Source organism: Dromaius novaehollandiae, chromosome 2, assembly GCF_036370855.1.
Source record: "Dromaius novaehollandiae isolate bDroNov1 chromosome 2, bDroNov1.hap1, whole genome shotgun sequence".
NCBI lineage: Eukaryota > Metazoa > Chordata > Aves > Casuariiformes > Dromaiidae > Dromaius > Dromaius novaehollandiae.
In genome coordinates this window covers 155,042,465-155,062,192 of record NC_088099.1, presented here as the reverse complement: position 1 = coordinate 155,062,192, position 19,728 = coordinate 155,042,465, and the positions used below count along the sequence as shown (strand labels likewise).

The window sequence follows — 19,728 nt, the reverse complement described above, 5'->3', positions numbered from 1 at the left end:
CTTTCCGCAGGTGCACACGTGTCCATTCGTGCGAAAGGACACAGCTGGAAAGGGTGCAAAGCACACCGCAGTGACTTCTGCCCCAGCTCTGCCCGTCGGAGATGGGGTCCTTCATTTGCCCTAGCATAGCAATACACAAGTGCTGTAAAACAGATACAGTCTAGTAAAACTGGTGGTGTTGGGGGCTCTGGGAGAAAACAAAGCTATGTCCAAACATGGCCTTTTGAAATAGCACAGTGAACTTGTCTCTCTGCATGGCTCTCTGTCTCTGGGGTCTAGCGTAAGCCAATGAAGACTCGTTTGTATGCATTTTAGTGGCTAAATACTGAATAAATGAGTGAATACACTGCTGTGTGAGTAGCCCTGTAAAGGTGCTCATCTCCTGTTCAGAAAGGCAGAAACAAATCCCCATCAGGAATCATATAATCATAAACCAATTTAGGCTGGGAGGGCCCTCTGGAGAGCATTCAGCTCAATCCTGCTCAAAGCAGGGCCAAGGCAGGTTGTTCAGGGCCAAGGTAGGTTGTTCAGGGCCTCTCCTGATGGTGTGAGTAGCTCCATAAATGGAGATTGCACAGCCTCTCCGGGTAACTTGCTCCAAAATTGGACCACCCTCCCAAGGATGATTTTTTTCCGTTTATCTAACTGGAATCTCCCATATTGCAATGTGTGTCCATTGCCTCTTGTCCTTTGACTGTGCGCCTCCAAGAAGAGTTCTGGTGGAAGAGAAGGGAAACTACTTGAAACCTCCATATATTTCTCCTTTACGATGTGAGCACCTTACAGCTATGCAAGAGCTTTCAGGCAAGGAATAGCAGCATCAGTGCCACAAAAAATGAGGGTACTTTACTGCTTTTGACAGAGAAAGGGAAACCCCCTAGGTTTGTTATGGGGCCTGTAGCAGGGAAGGAAATGGATGAGCTGCATTCACATCTCCTACTCCACGCTGGCCAACTCGTGCTGTCTTGGCCAGCAGAAATGGTAAGGGAATATCAGTCCCTACTTTGGGATTTGGACGAGTCTTTCCAGGATTTGACTGTCATGCCTTCAGCAGTGCATGAAGCCCAACCAAAAAGAAGAGCCTGCTTTCTGGGACTCACACTATAGGAAAAGTAAACACTGGTTTAAGGACAGGCAATAAATTCAAGTCGGATTTGTTAAATTATACAAATCATTGCCAGTCTGCACTTTATCTAAGGAATTGATTAAGTGCTGAGTTTTTTGGTTGATGGCTAAAGCTGATTAAAGTACCTGGGTCACAAGATATATTTCTAGGAGTAGTTTGTCTTTACAGTAGAAGTACATTTACTCAGCACAAACCTGACTGTTTTAGTTGAAATATATTGTAATTCTTTTGCTCTATTTTATCCTTACTGTACGGTTTTGGTTTTGTGTTTTGTTTCTTACAGCCCCAGCAGAGAGCTCTCCATAAACATTGCCAGCCTCTAAAGCTGCTGTCCTGCCACTTGATATGAAAGTGAACTTTTCTTCCTAAGAAAAACCATAATAAACGGCACTGCCAGAAGGTGACCATGGAGGACTGAAGACAAGCTTGAAGTAAAATCATCCTGCTCAAGATGATGCATTCTGGGAAGATCTGGTTTGCGGTGGATTAAAAATGTGGTGCATAATATCCAGTGCTAGTTTGTTTGAAATGGTCATTGACAGACCTTTAGCTGGAAAATTTCTTCCAGTTTTCATCACTGTGCATAACTTTTGAGTTCCCTTTAGGGGACAGTCTGTGCCCTTCACTAGGAGTCCTGTTTTAGCATGGCAACTACTGGATTCTTTTGTTATGTATGCAGATGGCATGATGTTTTAGGAAAAACTTGCAGCAATTCTCCAATCTCAGTGGATATGTTCACAATATTACACCCCTGATAGGAATGTAAACATGTCTTGTATATGTTAGTTTTGCAGTCTAATGGTATTCTGTTGAACAATATCAGCACTTCGTATGTGCTTTCTGCACAGAAAAACTAGCACAGTCCATATATATATAAATGTCTTTTTTTTAATACAGAGGATATGTTTCAGTATTTGTGCTGAGACTGCATCCAAACTGAAGTCCACTACTTGCATACCTTCACTAATTCACAGTAGATTGTGTAGATAGATTTGCACGTGGCAAATGTGTGACTTACTTTATTGAGACTTAGAACAGCTGTCACAGAGGTAGCCAAGAACAGGGTAAGTTGAACGAGCCGTAGGAAACTGTCTGTTCACCCTCTTATCTGCCAAAAATCAAAGGTTCTCATTTCCAGGGTGCCAAAGCAGTTTTCTTACTCAATGAGGGAGAAGAAAGGGAGAGCACCTTTCTAAGAGATGTTTGACCCTGGGTTTGGTCTACAATAAAAACAGAATAAACTGGAAGAATGCAGGTTTTTTATGCTGGTTACCATTTATGTTTTGGGCAGGATTGGGGAATCGTAGTCCAAACCAGAACTCTCTGAATCGAGTATAGTGTAAGACTGTATACTTCTAAGGAGCAAGACTCTCTCTCTGGAGAGGGCAGACTTCATTAACTTTTTTCCACTTTCTACCCAAAACAGTATTTTGGTAGGAACTTGGAATAAGCAAATGGTTTTAATAAGCCTTTCAATATACTGTAGCAGGCTCAAGACTGTTGCATTCAACCTGACCGTTGTTTTTTGTTCAGTCTCTGGCTGTATCACAGCTGGCTGTGGTACCATTTTATCCATGGGGACTTAGTGGAATTAGTGTCTGTCCCTCCCATCAGGACCTTCTTGACACACTCTTTCTAATGAACTGATGTCATCAGCATACTGAGGGGACTTAACTGTTTGTTCCTTTTCTCTTTAAAATCAAAGGTAGCTTTTGGGGTATTTAAACACCATCATTCTCGCCAACCAGATGGATAGGTGCTATAGAGTTGCTGTTAGTGTAACTGTGAGTGAGACTCTGCGCTGGTGTGAAGATGCAGTGATGGAGAGAAGGTGCAAGTGTGTCAAGTCAAAGGAATATCTTAGCGCAGGTTCCTGCTTAAAAACTATTGTACAGTTCATTGCTAGGGAATGCAAGGTCAACCAATGAGGGTCCCTGTACATCCAACATACATATATGGTTAGGGGCTGTTTTTTTCAGATGGGTATGGTCTTACATTACAGCTCTCCACCCACCTCAGATTCAGCATGTTGGATACTTCTATGCTATTCAGTCTAGAAACAAATTATTTTTATTGATGGCCAAGATTTTTAGAAGTGGCTAGTGAGTTCTGATAGTTTGGGTCTTTCTGTGGGTTTTCAAATGGAGCTGCCAAAAATTTTGAGGCAGTAAGCATGTATATTCTCTTTCTGAAAATCCTGGTCCCTGATTTTAAATTAACTGGTTTAAAAAATCTCCTTAAAACATAGGAATCTTTGCCAGCTGCAACATACACATTTTTTTTAGAGCTTTTGTTAGCATCGCAAGTTGGAATCTGATACTTATTAAATGGACTGGCCATGCGCATTGCTGAATTCCATTCTAAGCTCCAGGAAATTTTATAGCTCTTTCTGTTATAGATTTTAAAAATGTACTCTGGCAACTGACATCAATTTCATTTTGGTAGGGCGATTTAACAGAAAGTTTGATACCAGTTATTTTAGAAAGAAGGAGAATGCTATACTTCTGCAGTAGGGATTCTCTTATTTTACTACCTAATGAAAAATTCTGGAACAATATGAATGATAAGAGTTTATCGGAGAGTGTGGTGTGTAAGAGAAACTGCTGGGTTAGGGGAAGAGCCACTAGAAGCATTTTGTGTATCAATGTTAGTTTTGAACATCTTCCAGTATATGGGCATGAATTTAGGTGTGTGAACTTCTCCTGTTAAAACAGTTTGTTTTAAAAGCTTCCCAGGATTTTAGCTATGGTAATCTAGAAAAGCAGTGTTATAGGCCCTGAGAAATGTGAAAATAAAGTCCGGATCCTTGTCTAGCCAAACGCAGTGAGAATCCTGCTGTAGGTTTCTATCAGACCAGTCTTGTTGGAAGCTGTTGTAGGCCTCCAGCTGCCAGACAGCCTACACATATGAATAACTTAATGCATAAGCAAGAACCGTTCCACTGAGCCCAGTGACACTACTCACATGTGTACCTGTCTGCAGGAGCCATAATGAAATAACTGTACTTTTGGCTTGTATTTATTCATCATGTTTGGATTTTTTAATCACTGTTATGCTCCCAAAGTAGGCCATGCTTCCTCAGGGATATTTATGAAATTGTTCTACATCTATTGAACAACTGTCTGGATCCCAGCATATTCTTCTGAAAACTTTGTAATATAAATAAACATGTGGGAGAGATTTTTGTTATTATGAATGGGGGCAGGTACTGTCTTCTCGGAAAGGCTATTGAGTGCAGACAATCAAGTCTACTGCATTTTTTATGCTGAACACCTTATTAATAGCAGACACATCCGCTTTTGCCTGGGTCGCAAGAACAGTTCTATGGAAAGAATGCTTTATCTCTAGTCAATAAATCATTTATGTCGAGAGTGCCAAAGACCAAGTCAACATGAAAGGGAACGAATAAGTTATTCCGGCAAAGGAAGTGAATTTAAATATGCTCAGAGCCATTAGTTCTGTGCAAAAGAGTAGAAGGCTAATGCTATTTTAATAAAACAGCAATTATCAGCCCTGTGGAGGGAGATGTATTCGCAAAGGCCGGTACTACCATTACATTGATCACTAGTTGTCATCTCTGAAATACAGGTAAAGTGAAATAGTGTCGCAGTCAAGACGCTGTTCTCAGTGTGCAGCCCTGCAGCCTCCCTCCCGTGAGTGGGCCCTCGCCTGCTGCCGCTGCTTACCTGGTTTCTTTGTATGGAGAAAGGTGGCAGGGTCAGGCCCGCTCGGAAACACGGAGTCTCAGCTGTCCTAAGTGCTCCAAATTGCCAGAGTCTAACACCAGAGAGCTGAAGGGATTGCTAGCCCCAGAAAATATACTGCAGCTGAAAACATCTTTTGCACTGTTTTATTCCCTTTTTTTTTCCCCATCTGTGGGGCTTTCTTTGCCTGAAGCCCCCTGATTTACTCTGTTAAGGACAATAAAGCCTTCTTGGAGGGGAGTTTGCAGAGCTCTGCTGGCTGTTTGGTTTCGCCCGTCTGTTTGCATGCAGTGCTCCAGCAGTGGGCTCAGTCCTCGCTGCCTGTTTCTTGCAGTAAATGTTACTTGACAACTAGACTGAAAGCAGCTGCAGTGCCGTTAAGGAAATCCAAACCATTAAAAATGACCAAATTCTTTTTTTGTTTAGTTCATAATTTTCGGAAGACCCTAGGCCAGACCGCCAGCAGATGCAAATTGGCACCAATCCATCAAAGTCACTGGAGGTTTGTGGATTGATGCCAGCCATGGAGCCAGTCCTAGGGTGACTTTTTTGTTATAACTTCAGCTAACCTCCTCAAGCCCCCACAAAACCACAGGATCTCAATTATTCAAAACTGTCTCAGGCAAGCAAGTAAAATCCTGCATTTTTCACCTCAATCCTCTTCTAACAAATAACATCTTTGCAACCAGAGTCTCCTTGAAAGCCCCTGCTACAAGACTGTGGTATAATTGACCCTGGTATATATAGACTGTGGTCAATAAGATTTTAATTTAAAAAGAAGTAGTCCTTTGGTATAATTAAAATTGATGGGGGAAAAGTACTACTAACATTACCTGCAACTCCCTACAGTGAAATTCAGGAAAGCTAGCTGGAGTGCAAAAAAAACCCACTAACACAATGTATAGGTGATTAGGCAGCAATTAAGGAACACAGATGTTTGATGAGGGAAGCTAAAGAAATGTGTGGAAATTCAGTGGCCAGTAGGTTGTGGCTAGTAATTCTTTAAATATATCCTAATAAATACAGTCTAGGCAGAGCTAAGTCTGATGTTAGACAGGCATAGCACAATAATTACTCATAGTGCATGAAAAAGAGGAGTAATCAACAAATATTCTTGTTTTGTATTTGAAAGCAGTACCACGAGGGAGTCAGATTGCACATTAAAATGTAATTCCTCCTACTCCATCGGTAATTATGGGTAATATTAAAAAGCAACTATCCAAACATTTTTTTTTTAATTTGCAAAGCCAGATAACTGACTCCAAGAGCATAGGAAAACTTGCCTAGGTTTTCTCAGAACTGGGAGACATAAAAGAAGCTTCGAATGACAAAAAATGCCAATAACTGAAAAGAATGGGTGACCTGACCCAGAAAAGTGTAGGCTCATTAGCTTCCTATCAATCTTAGGCAAAATCATGGAAAGGTTGATAGGACACAATCGTTAAAGCAATTAAAAATTGATAGAACCCTCCAAATGATTTTTATAGGAATGTGGTATGTCAAAAAACTTGCTATCATTTTTGGGGGATATCAAAGGTTTGTTGATAAAAGAAGCTCTGCTGACATACTATACTTAGTCTTCTATTCATCATTTGATCCTGATAAAGCAGAAAATAGCGCTATGCAAAATCAATAGAGCCCATACTAAGTAGCTTAGAACTGAATACATGCTATATCACAAAAAATAGCTGTAATTACAAAATTATCATCAGTGAGAATATTTCTAATGAGCTCCTCCCAAGGTATGGTCTGTTTTCAATACTCCTCCCAGGGAAATGCAAACTTATTGTTGGCAACATCCAGAGATTACAAAAATCGGTGTTTGGTTAAATAATGATGCGGAGCAGGTCACTCATACAGACTAAGCTGGAGTATTACAGATGCCGAAATCCAAGGGAGAAGAACGCAAGTCACACTTAGAAGATCCAGGAGGATGTCTAGCATATGGTGACTACGAAGGTCTGTGGTTCTGATAAATAATCCACGCGTCATCAACCCTGATGGTGCTCTTGCCAGCTGGGAAAATGTAGTCTTCAAGGAGGCCAGGCAGCAGCATTTGGGAAGATATTTAGTACGCAGCAGTGGTGACACTGTTACAGCGCCCATGTGTGCAGGTCAGGTGCCCATGTTTCAAAAGAATCATGAGAAATTGGGGAGATCATTTTTTCAAAAGCTACCCATTGATTCAAGGGCAGGAAAAGAGTTGATATTCTAGTGCCAGACGAATAAAGCTCAAGCTGTTAATTAACAGAGAATTTGAAGAGGTGACTTGAGCTCAGTCTGCAATCACAATCTTTTACCTGTACAGTGAAGAGGTGTCTGCAAACAGGTCACTCTTTTACATAGAAGAAAAGGGAATGACGAGCTGTACTGGTTGGAAACTGATTTCGGACTAGAAATTAAGTGCAAATGTTCAACAGAGAGGATGATTACACGTGGAGACAACTTAGTTACCTGGCCTGTTCTCCATCACATAAAGTTTCTAAATGTAGGCAGAATATTTTTCTAAGTCAATGACCTCTACCTCAAGCAGAAATTTGGGCTTGTTGCAGCAATGACTGAATGAGGTTCTTAGATATGTGTTGTGCAAGAGAATAGACTAGATGATCAGAAGTAAAATTCTGGAATTAAAATCTCTTGAAGTTTCCAATATGACAGGAAGGAAGGCCAACCTATATCCATTTTTTCACACAAAATTGTCTTAATTTAAGTGGAGAGCTTATACAGAACTGTACTACAAGCATTTGATACAAACTTGAGTGGGTCTGCTCACAGTTGCAAGGTTTTTCTGCATGTGATTAAAGGGAGCAGAACTTGACAAGGAAGGACAAGAAAAGCCCTTGGACATATAGAATAAGTCTGTTGTCTTCCATAATGGCTTGGGACAAAATCATGCACTCAGATGATAAGGTCAAGTGAGAATTTAGTCTGAGCAAGGAATAAGAATGCTTGGTTTGCATCTTAATTAAGGAGGAAGCATTTTGCAAGCAAGAAACAGGATTTCCCTATGTTCAAGAACTGACAGAGAAACTGCAGTGCTGCTTGAGAATTATATTCTCTTGCTTTGCAGCTGAACAAGGTACACAAGCTCCTTGCTTCAAAGACAGAAAAGTGTTCCTGCTTGCATGACGAGCCCCACTGGAGCTGGCTAATGAAGCCCTTGAAGGGAATGACTTCTGTGGGACTGACAGAGCAATAAGTGCTGTTCCCAGCCATGAGTTTTTGCCCTGTTACAGTTGGCTGGTTTGAATGTTGTACTTCAGAAATAAGCAAAGGAGGGCTCAATTTCTCATGCAGGTTTCCCAAGGCTACAGTTGATAGGTGCAAGGCAAGTACCAACCACCTTTCATGATTCATCACTGTGCTGTGGAAAGCAGAATACAAAATAGGATGTTTGTTTTAAAGAGTAAACAGTACATCCATGCAACAGAAACTATAAAAGCAACACTCACTGCAAATTGGTATTGAATCAATATCAAAAAGCTGAAAGAAGAAGGGAGCTAGCTACAAACATAACTAAAAAGATAAAGATTTTCTTGGATTCTTGCTCTAATCCAGTGTGAAATCCTAAGAAAATGAGTCTGGCTGAGATTTATTGTTTAAAGAACATTGGTACATACTAGATGCCTGTCAAATAAATTCTGTGCAGTCACTAGTTTATGTTCATGATAGCTTACAAATAGCCTCCCTATTCTGAAACACCTTGCAGCCGTGAAGGAGTGCTGGCCTTGAAGGCATGCCTGCAGTCACGGGGCGGCCAGAGAAAGCAGCTGATCTTGCACATGACTGTATAATGTCTACTTCTTCCATAAAAGTAGGATTTCAAGCATTACTGTAACACATTCAGGCTTAGTCTGAGAATGAGATGAAAAGCTCCTTTCTGATTTTAATTCCAAATACATCTAAATACGTTTTTCAGAAAAATATCCTCTGTAGCTATTGTTACATCTCTAATCATATTACTTCTATTAAGTACTTGCCTTGAATCCATCTATTTAATATCATAAATCACCAAATTAAATACGGATACACAGTTTGGGGTTTTTTTAAACAGGGAGATCAATATTGCAGCAAAACTGCATGTAAGCAATAAAAAGTTGTGCAGAGGAAAAAAAATCAATCTATCTGCCCCATCAGATGCTATGGGGATTTGTTTGTTTGTTTGTTTTGTTTTCTGAGAGCATGGTTTTACATCTAGATAGATGTTTTCCCTACTGAGCCAGGTTCTGGTCTCGAGACTAGTCCAAACAGAGAAATGTTTGGAGTCCTCTTACCCTTTCATTTTCATTTCTCGTATGCAAGAGGCTCTTTCTCTGTGTTTTTATTCTGAGAAAGGTAGAAAAGAGATTACGTTGCTTCCACTGCAATTGAGAAGTCACAGAAGTATATCATCTTCCAAACTATGCAAAACATCTCAGCATGAGACGTATATCTCATCCTTTTCCCAATGAGTTCAACTCCACAGACCAAGATAAGCAAAAGTTCTGGGCCGTGCTGAGCTAAGGTGCAAGCTAAGACCCGAGTCCTGTACGATGCTGACGGCTCTCCTGCATGCGTTGCAGGAGACAAGGGCAAGTGATCTTGCGTCCTCAGCCCTTGCATTTCAGGGCACCTGCTTGACTGAGGCTCTCGAAGGCATGATGCAGACACACTCGGGGCCGTCAGGAGCTGTGCTGCTTCCCGGTGTTTGGTTATTGCTGTCTCTTGGGCTTCTCCCAAAATAAAGGTGAACTGCATGGGGCAATGATCTGAAAATGTGAATGACCAGCATTTCTCCAAAGATGATGCACAATCTGAGAAGACTCCCTTATTCTGTATTAAGCTACTAAAATAATTAGCAAGTATAACAGGTATATTTTTAACTTTTTCACAGTTATTGCAGAATCTAAAAATGACAAACCATACCAGCAGCTTTCAGATGCCCAGCCAGCTCCCACCGCGCTGCCAGTACAGGGACAGGTGTTGATTTTGGACATGCTTTGCTTTATCTTCAATGTCTTTTAGAGACTGTAGATATAGGGACCCGTATTAAAAACCTGGCTCACAATTATTATCTCTTTTTCACAAATAACTCTGAATACAGCTATCTTCAAAAAAAAAGATGAGAGTGTATACCTGTCTGACTATGCCATCAGTCTTAAGCCAGCAAAGGGCCTCTAAATAAGGGTTCCTCCAACTTTGGGAGCCAAATCTGGGTTTGACTGAACCTGACCTTAAGAAAAGCAGATAATTTACAGCTGGAATTTAAGCCACCTCTGAGCTATCTCCAAAGGTTGTCCCAAATTAATGGCCCATATACAGAATTAGACTATTGGCTGCACTTAAGATTGTTGACACGAGCAGTTGTTCATGTATGCAAATTACAGGAACAGAAAGGTAGCCCAGGATTGAGTTCCCGGGAAAATCTGGTTGCCTGATTCAAGTTAACTGTTAAGGAGCCTGATGCAGAAGTTAGGGAGAGCAATTCCCTGGCCTGCAGTATGTAGGAGGCCATGTTATATGATCAGAAAGGTCTCTTGTATGTTCAGAAATTGTGACTAGTGTTGCTGCCTTTGGTTCAGTTCTTGTTTGCATTCACTAAGGAAATCATCTAAGTCTGTAATCTCCTTTTAATGTTAACTTGGTTGAAAATCTGGGATATGCCAGCACTCGAATTGTTAAAAAGTGACTCACTGTTGTTCCCAGTATATCTGTGACTGAACTTTTTTAAGACAGAGCCAAATGAGGTGGCATAACAAAAAAGTGTGCCTTTTTGTTTGATGTACGCTGTATTTCCCCAGGCATCCAAGGTGTTCATCTGCACAGCAGTTCTTTTTTTCCCAGAATACAGAAATTATCACGCAATCTAATTTTCTGTGTACTAAGTGGCCATCACTGTTAATTCCACCCTACAGTTTTTATAGTTACTCTTTAATTCCTTCTGTTTTCAAAAATCAACAAAAAATAAAACCAGGGTGGGAGGGAGGAATTCTTTTAAACAATGAGATAAAAATCAATATCAAGTTTTTGGTATCTTTGGGCATGATCTCTGGAAGCTTTGGATATCTGCTTTATCATTTTGTATATTTGACAATTTTGTACTCTGCATTGTTTGACTTCATTTGTGCATGGCGATGTATTAAAACATGGAATTTTTATTATACAGTAAAAGCATTTTGTTTGATTTAAAAAAGGTCAGGGTTTGATCCGTTGCAGGAAAAGGAGAAAAAAAAATGAGGGGAACAGAAGTGCATTGATGGAAATTAGCAGCTTAACCTGATTTAAAGAAAATGGAAAAATAATATGCTTCTGACATTTGAAATCAGTTTAAAACATTTTTTTTTTCATTTGGATCACAAAAACACATGCACATGCCCGTGTGGGTATGTGGGACCCGCCACTGGCTGGGCGAGTATCTCACGTGGCCACGTTGCTGGGGCCACGGCCAGTGCCTGCCTGGCCTGGGCATATGGCGCATCCATCCGCTTTGAGAGAGAGGTTTGCCTGAGAAGAAAACTCAATGCATGTTTTTGCAAGCAGCCATGTCCTCCTTGACATGCTGAGCGCTCTTTTGTACTCTATGTCGGACTCATTTGGAGGTTTTTTTTCCTAGCTTTTCCCCTGGCTGCCCTTTCCCTCCCGGGCTGCGGTACTTCAGGTCTGGTAAGTGGTTTGCTGTGCGCCGGTCCAGGTAGCTCTAGGTGTAACAGCATGTGTCGATCTGAGGACAGGGCTCTGCTCCGCTCTGAAATATTTGGGTGTAAATCCAGAGCGACTCCACTGACTTTGCTAAAATTACTCAGGATTTAGTGCAGTGCAACTGAAAGCAGACTCGACAAAATATAATGAAGTATTCTTTTTTCACTGCCTTTATTTTACAAGAGTTAGGGAATGCCCTTGTAGGCATTCAAGCATCTTCTAAGGGGACCAAACTACAAAACCAGCAGGTGCTAGACTGTTTATGGTGCATGTCATTTCAACCCCCCATTCCCCTGGCTCAGCATTTATGGCATGACAGTAATTTAAAAGTCAGTGGATAGGATAGTTTTCAGAAACACTAATGCTGAAATTCTAGCATGATATTACCTTCTCCTATATATACGTGTTTTTTTTTTTTTTTTCTTTTCAGCCATAATTCTGAATGTTCTTGCATTTGTAAGGTAGAAACTGATGACATGTTTTGGCCAAACACAAAATACCAGGCTTAATACAAAATAATAGAATAAAATTATATAGTGTGCAGTGTAACTGACAGAAAGGTAAAGTAAATTGTCATCTGAAAAATCATAAATCATGTTTTTTATTGTAACATTTCTTGATTGGGCTGCAATTTGCTAAATTCTGCTTACACCTTTAAAAAAGCTTTCTACTCCATAAACTTTGTTAGTGAGAAGAATATGTTAGCAGAAAAAAGTCTGTTGTGGTATGAATCTGTGCATGTTTACATCTCAGGCCAATGGAAATTAAAGCAACCATAAAAGTAAAGAAAGCAGTTTCTATGCCACTTGTTTTTTTTCACCATAGTGGTCTCCATAAGGTTGCAGAAGCACTATATTATTACTACTATGGATGCTGCATACTTAGATTATTTCCATTATAAATATGTCACCTAAATCAGATCTGCTTTATAATGAAACAGCAGCTACAACGATAATGAAATACTCCTCCCTGGAGAGACAGAAAATAGCCACTAGTGCTTTGGAACAAGGAATTTCCATGTTAGCTCGTACAGGTTTTGTGTTATAAATTTCATCAATGGGATTAAAGCGTCTTAGTTGGTAGTTTTTTATTCATAAGTGGTTGTTGAGTTTGGTTAGTTGGTTATTTTTCTTGCAGTGACCAATTAGTCCTTGATGCAACTTGCATGATCTTATATTATACCCACCCTCATGTTCATCAGTGTTTGCCTTACCCCCCTAGCAACTATTGCATGTTCCAGGCCCAGGTCATGCTGCTTGGACCTTTGGGCACCACCTCAATGCCCTGAACTGAGACCTTACTAGCTGAGCAGATCTGTGCTACATTCGAGTGAAGTCTTGTGAGCAAATGTGCTTTTTCAGTGAGTAAGGTACAAACCTGCAAAACATAAGTGATATTCCCATAACTCCACCATTGACAGGCTGTGCATCAAATGAGTTCCCTCACTTCATCTCTTCATGTCCCACCTCCTTATCTGTAAAATGGGAACTGTATTTACCCATCAGGGTTAAACCTTGAAACTAAATGGAGAAATGATAAGTCTTCCAAGAAACTGCTGCTGCAAAGACTATGTTGCAAATGGGATTAATTTGAATACAACAGGTGCCCTAGTACAGAAGAAATGCTCTTGATTTGGCAAACAAGAAGTTACCATCCACAACTCGTACTTACCTGACTCAGTTTTGTTGTGCCCATGCTCCAATCTGTCAGTCTGGGGACATGTCATGATACTCCAGAAGCTGTTGTATGGGTGAGGTTTTGTATAGTCTGGACTCAATTTGTCCAGGGTTTATACCTTTTATACACTCCTTTGCTTCATCCATAGTCACTGCCTTCTCCTTGCTTCTCTATATCTAATGCAATTTCTTGCCTTCTACCATTATGGATTAACATCAAGTGGGAAATGCACTGAATTACTGCATGAGAAATACACATTTAGGTGAAGTGGTTTTGCTTTAGCTAAATGGCACCAAGCCACCAGCCTTAGGAGGAGACTAAGGGGAGGACAAATTGTTACAGATATGTTCTAGGGACCAAGGGAAATAACCTGCTCTTCACGTCTGTGTTGGGTGAGACAGAAAGTGATGGACTGAAATGGCAGCAAGAAAAATTCAGAATGGGCAGTAGGAAAAACTTTCCAGGAATAAGGATGCTGAAGCAGTAGGAGGGATTGTCCAAAGAGACAGTGACCAGATTAGACAAGCACCAGTCAGGAATCACACAGGGCAGCTGACCTGGTGTTAGGGCAGGAGGATGGACCAAAATTTCTTCTGGGCCCATTTTTCTGCAGGTAAGAAGGGGAAGCAAAGAGCTTTGTTAATTATCATTACTTAACATTTCAAATGGAACTGATTCAGCTCTTCTTTTTTTCACCTCTTAGAGGTAAAAACCTACCACTATGTAGCTGTGAGTAATTCCAGACATGCTCTGGCTCATTTAAGTCAATACATCAGGCTGTCAGCTGAGAAACTGGGACACATCCACTGCTGCTGGTGGGTCCAGGCAGAGCCTGGGCTGACAGCTGGGAACAGTCCCACCTTCCAGGGTGAATCAGCAGACTTTCCGTAGATGCACCATGAATGCCTCACCGAAAATCACCCTGGTGCAGAGTTGTAGCAAGAGCCCAGTTCCTACGGTATGCAGCCAACAAATAGCCGCAGTTAGGAAGAGCACAGAGGGTTTGCACAGTTTCGGCTAAGGCGCATGGTGAGGGTCATGCCATGACCATCGCAACTATCCAGGCTTTCATCTGCTCTTTCGTAGACATGATCAGGGGATTAGAGTAGGAAAGGGAGAGGAGTGCTTGCAGAGGGATGAAAAACAAACCAAAAAAACCCTATTTTGAGCCCACATATAATACTGGAAAGAACCAATATTTTATAGCCAGCTGGACAAAGCCTTGAAAGCTTAAGACATCTTTTGCAGAGGGCAGGTTTAGAGGGGTGTGTGGTCACCTTCAGCCTCCACAGAAAGCTGTAGACTGATTAGAAAAAAAATCTCTTCTTTCACTTGGGAATTTTAATGCAGAGAAACGAAACACTCTAGGGCACATAATAAGTCTCAGCTTGAACGCTCTGCTCTGGCTCTTTCCAGGATGAGAGCGTGGTCTGTGCTAAGCCACGGCTCCTCAGCCTGAGGGGCACTTCAGCTCTCTCTGTGCTGCTAAATGGGAAGGAGACGCTGACTATGTGGGAGGCAAATTGTTTTATGGAAAATATTGGAAACCATTGTACTAAGCCTATTAGCTCATTTTAACAATTTTATTTAACTGCAAAATTTGCCCCATATGAAAAGTGCAGCTGTAAGCGTTTGCACAATGAAAACGCTCCCACACAGAGGAAGGCCAGATAAGCCCCTGCCTGTCATGGTTACAGCTGTGTGTGTTCGCACTTTGGGGAAAAAGCAGGGTTATTTCTGCCTTTGTTTAAGTTTGAGCTCAGAGCATGAAGGATACTCTTATGCTAAATGTTTTTGTACATGTCCCTCACGACTTGGCAATTCTTGGGAAGTAAAATTTTTTCAGAAACTTGAGCAATTGGGAAAGCCTATGAGCTCCAAGTGCATAATTCCACCTTGCAGTAACAACTGCTCAATTTTATCTCGTGAGAGTAACTCTTCTCCCCTCCCTCCACTTCCCTGAGTTGTAGAGTGATGGATAGGGGAAATTAGGTTTCCCTCATGCTTCCTCTCCTTCTTTACATTATTAGTTGAGTGAAAGGCTGCATCTTGATCTCAAAATATGGACCCCTTTTGACAGTGTCCTGCTAATCCCATGGAGGACAATGGAACAAACAGGAAAAATGAGATTGTCTGGAATATCACCCAAATGCTTTGGACCAAGCACCACCCTTAGCCTTCAGCATCTCTCTTTGGTCACCAGTTACTCACTGCTTCCTATTAAACTTGAATTAAATCTCTTATAAAAACAACCTGGTTTCAAGCACTAGCAGCAGGGCATTTATATTGGCCTTTCAGACTGATACTGTTCCATGGGCCACTGTTTGGGTCTGCCCTGAGTACAGGATATTGTCTTGATATTCTCTGAATGCCATCAAGAGGCACTGGTGTCCAACCACAAAGATAATTGCTCTATCATCTCTGAAAATGCAAGCTTTAAACCAGTTTTAACCTATTCGTTTTGCTTTAGAGCTCATGGCTAGCACTCTGGCTCCAGGTTTTTTTGTTTGTTTGTTTGTTTTCCATTATAGACTTAAAGAAGCAGCACACCTTCACCATAAACAGAAGCTGAGGGTGGCTGTCACATTCACTTGCTATCTGGCAAGGTGCAGAGCTGCCTGAGTTATACCTGACACTCACTGACATGGCTTCATAGAAAGCCTGGGCTTCTCAAAGGCACTTGATGAAATGGAAAATGTGATCATCCACCTCCATGCAAATAGGTATTTGGAAAGCATCTGAGAGATGCTAGGCCTTACGTGCTGCCATTTGTTTTGTTTTGAATGGTAGTGCTGCAAAAAATCAATATGGCACATTTTAAATGGATTACAAGCCAGTTAAATGACGGGTCTCAAGGAGGAGTTGCAAATGAGGGGTCATCCCATGGGATTTTTTATAAAGGGAATATTCAGGAAGCTGTTCTTGGCTATTTATTGTAGAGGTCATGATGGGTAAACAATTGAATACAAGTTCCCTATGTGATGCTATTGCTAAAGGGGCTAATGTGACCCTTGGATGTATAAATGGGAATACTGAGTGGTAGGAAAGATGTATTAGCTCTATACCTGACATTAATGAGACAAAAATAGTCCAGTTCAGCTGTCAACACTTAAAAATCACATTGAAAAACTGAGAGAGGTTGGGAGAAGAGCTGTAAGACTGATAGAAAGCATGTCTTACAGTGACCCAAAGGAGCACAATCCATTTATATTATCAAAAAGAAGTATAAGAGATGATTTGATCAAGATCTATAAGTATCTATACATGGAGGAGGAATTCAATACCAGAGGATTACTTAATCTAACAGACAGAGGCGTAGAAGCCAGGAAGAATGAAGCTAAAAAAAGAAATCAAGTCAGAAATGAGGCATATTTTTTCCTTAATAGCCTAGTAATTAACCACTGGAGAAGCTGACATGGGAGATGGTAGATTCTCCATCAGCCAAAAAGATCTTTAAATTAAGTTTGAATGTCTTTCTACATGTTCAAGTTATTGGTGTGGGAATTACTGGGCGAAGCTCCATGGTTTGCATTATGCAGCAGGGCAGAGGAAATCATCGTGGTGTTGCCTTCTGGCCATGAAATCTGTGAAACTATCAAAGCGATGGAGTTTGTATCTTACAGCCCAGCAGCATCTAGCCAGTTTATGCAACATATGCTATGAAAACGCTCTTTTAGGGATATTTAGAGGGTTTAAATATTTTATTAGAGTTTTTTGGACAGCCTTTGCCTGTAAAAACAGGTAGATGAAATGAACCTAAAAGAAAAAAAAAAAAAAGATAATCTGAAATAGATTTCCTATACACCCAAATTCCGGTATTAAAGGCCAGTATCTCAGGACACTCAGGGTTTTCAATGTGATGCTCTAAGGACTCAGTCCTTCATTGCGGTTTAAAGCTCCTATTTCACAGATTTACAGATGCTAAACTCAGAAGGGACCACTGTGATTATCTAATCTGACCTTGTGCGTAACAGAGGCCATAGGGTATCCTCCAATTACTTCCAGGCTACGCTGAGACCTTGCAGACTCTTCCTTCATAACATTGCTAAGGTACAGCCTTTCCTCTCCATCCACACAGCTAAACTTCACATTGCCTCACCACGGCGTCCTTTCTTCTGCCCTTGACAAATGAAATCTTTCCTGGCACACATCCATTCAAATTTCTGCTGTAAAGATCATTTCCCATTCCCATGTCACCCCTCTCTTTGCCTTCTGCACTGGCTCTTTTCTGCCCTTCTCAGCAGCCAACCTACTGCTTCAATTTCAAGGCCTCTCACAGCCTGGCCCCTAACTCTGCCTTTTTGTCCTCATTCGATACCAGCTCACTCCTGTCTCTCTTGGCCTATTATACATTGCTTATTCCCCCCCACCCCCCTTTTTTTTTCTAACAAGCCCTTCTATGCCTTTAGGGGTGTTGCCTTCACATCTGGGAGATGCTCCCTATGAGGAGCTGCAAAGCCACTTTGTCCCTCTCTCTCTCAAACATATCCTTCCAACTCTCTTTTTGTCATAGTGCCTGTAGACACCTTGGCCATGGTTATGGTGTGGACTGCTGAGTCCTTCCATGGATCAGAAGTTGTCTGCTGCCTCCATCCGGCTACCTGTCGTTTCTTGGGAACTCAGTGAAGCTGCAATTTCCATTTTGCTCTGCAGTCACACAGCCCATAGCCTGATGTAGCACTAGTCTACGGTGAGGTCTCCTAAGATACACTAGTACTGCTAAATGAGAAGATAGCAGAAAACCATGAAGATTTGGGAGCAGAGAAAGGAAATGAGAGGGGATAAAATTCTTCTGGCAGTCATGTCCAGACACATTTCCAGACACATGAAAGATAAGGTGACTGGAAACAGCCAAGTGGATTTACCAAAGGTAAATTGTTTCTGACCAACCTGATTGCCTCCTATAAGGAAATGACTGGCTGCGTGGACAAAGGGAGAGTGGGCAGGAATAGATATTCAGACTGTCTGAGGTCTAACAGGAAAGTGAAGAGAAAGGATGTGTGAAAATAATCTACTGCCTTCACTGCTTCTGTTCTATGAAAAAATGATAATAGCCTCTTTTATAAAGCCTGAGGGTTCAGAATTTTTCACCTAATACTGATATACACAACTGCACAACGGGTATCCGTCTGAAGTGCTTGCTTCTTGCTTTTTGTTATGAGCAGAATTTAGTCCTTCTGCAGGCAAACTGCATAAAATTGCCAAAAGCTGACACACTTCCCTTCTCAGCATTGTCAAACAGGCGCCCCTGGCCAAACCACGAGGAAAACATCCATCAGTAGGTGTTAATGAGAGTATAGCATGTAAGGGACAAGACCAAACCAGCTCAGCAAGATCAGACAAAATTCATGTTCTAATCAGGTAATCACAGCTATCTACCATTGCATTTAGTCACCAGTGGATTACTTGCACACATCCTTCCTTACACAGATATTATATAAATTCTAGAGTTAGCAGAACGCAGATCTGCCCTTTCAAGCTAGTCTGTCAAAGTTGGTTTGCCAAAGCAGAGCTTGGGACAGTGCCTGGACAGGGGTTTGTACAGGAAAACAAGGTGGTATTAAAGGATGTTGCAAGAGTCCTTTTCTCTGAGTCAGCACTGTTCAAGCATGGGGCTGGAAGCACTTTTTTTAGCAATGAGATGTAAAATTAAGTGTCTCATCTCTTGTAACTAGTACTGCTACTGTGTCATTTTTGCAGGAAGTCATGGTCAGCTTCAATCTTCATAACTGCCAACGATCTCAAATGAAACGCTGCTGCCGAAATAGGTGTGTAGCATTATTTCAGGTTGTCAGATGACAGCTTCATGCCTTTGAACAGTGGTGAGCTAAAGTGGATGGAAGGGAGGGGAAAATGGGAGAGAGGGGAGGCAATAATTCACAGAAAGAATTTTTATTTAATTAACTAATTATTTACATCTCACTATACAAATCAGAACTAAGTATATCCATCCGAGACAATATATATGATTCACGGTTTGTCAAATAGATATTCTGGAAGTGAGAAGTTATAGAAATAAAAGTCATGAATCATCAGTTGTTCTTTTACGCTCATGGACAGCATCTTTTATTACATGCAAATTCAATTTAAAACCATCACAAACAGAAAAAAAAACCAGCTAAAATCGAGTTTGCATGGATAGAAAAGTGACATGGCTTTGAGAACAAGGAATTCTGAGTATAAGGCTGGACTCTGCCAAGATGTTTTGGAAGGATTCACCTGACCAACAGCAGACCTCTGCAGTGTTTTTTTGTGGGTGCCACTAGGGAATTCTCCATACCATTCTAAAATAGCAGCCAAAATATTTCAGACAAACAGCACCCCAGGAGCTGCTGTTTCCCTCTGTTGGTCTTCAGAGAAAGCTCAACGACTAGCTCAGATGAAGACTGTAGCTTACTGGAGTTAGCTGAGATGACCCCCACCTTGCTAACAGTATTTGAAGTCAAATAGCATAGACTCATAGACGAGTCCCTGATAATTTTGAGAATTTCAGACGAAATACTTGGCTTGATCCATGAGCCTTTCTTTGCAGTGATGCTGAGC

General features: G+C 41.2%; 1 protein-coding gene across 2 annotated transcripts in view; it reads left to right on the top strand.

Moving 5' to 3' along the window:
- The window catches only part of SAMD12 (sterile alpha motif domain containing 12), a 173,859-nt gene extending 162,879 nt beyond the window's left edge, over nucleotides 1-10,980 (top strand). For both annotated transcript variants that reach the window (XM_064507827.1, XM_064507826.1), the window contains exon 5: nucleotides 1,410-10,980. In XM_064507827.1, the coding sequence (XP_064363897.1) occupies nucleotides 1,410-1,432 (23 nt within the window). In that variant the 3' untranslated portion in view covers nucleotides 1,433-10,980. The remainder of the gene's footprint in view (nucleotides 1-1,409) is intronic.
- Nucleotides 10,981-19,728: the final 8,748 nt, after the last annotated feature.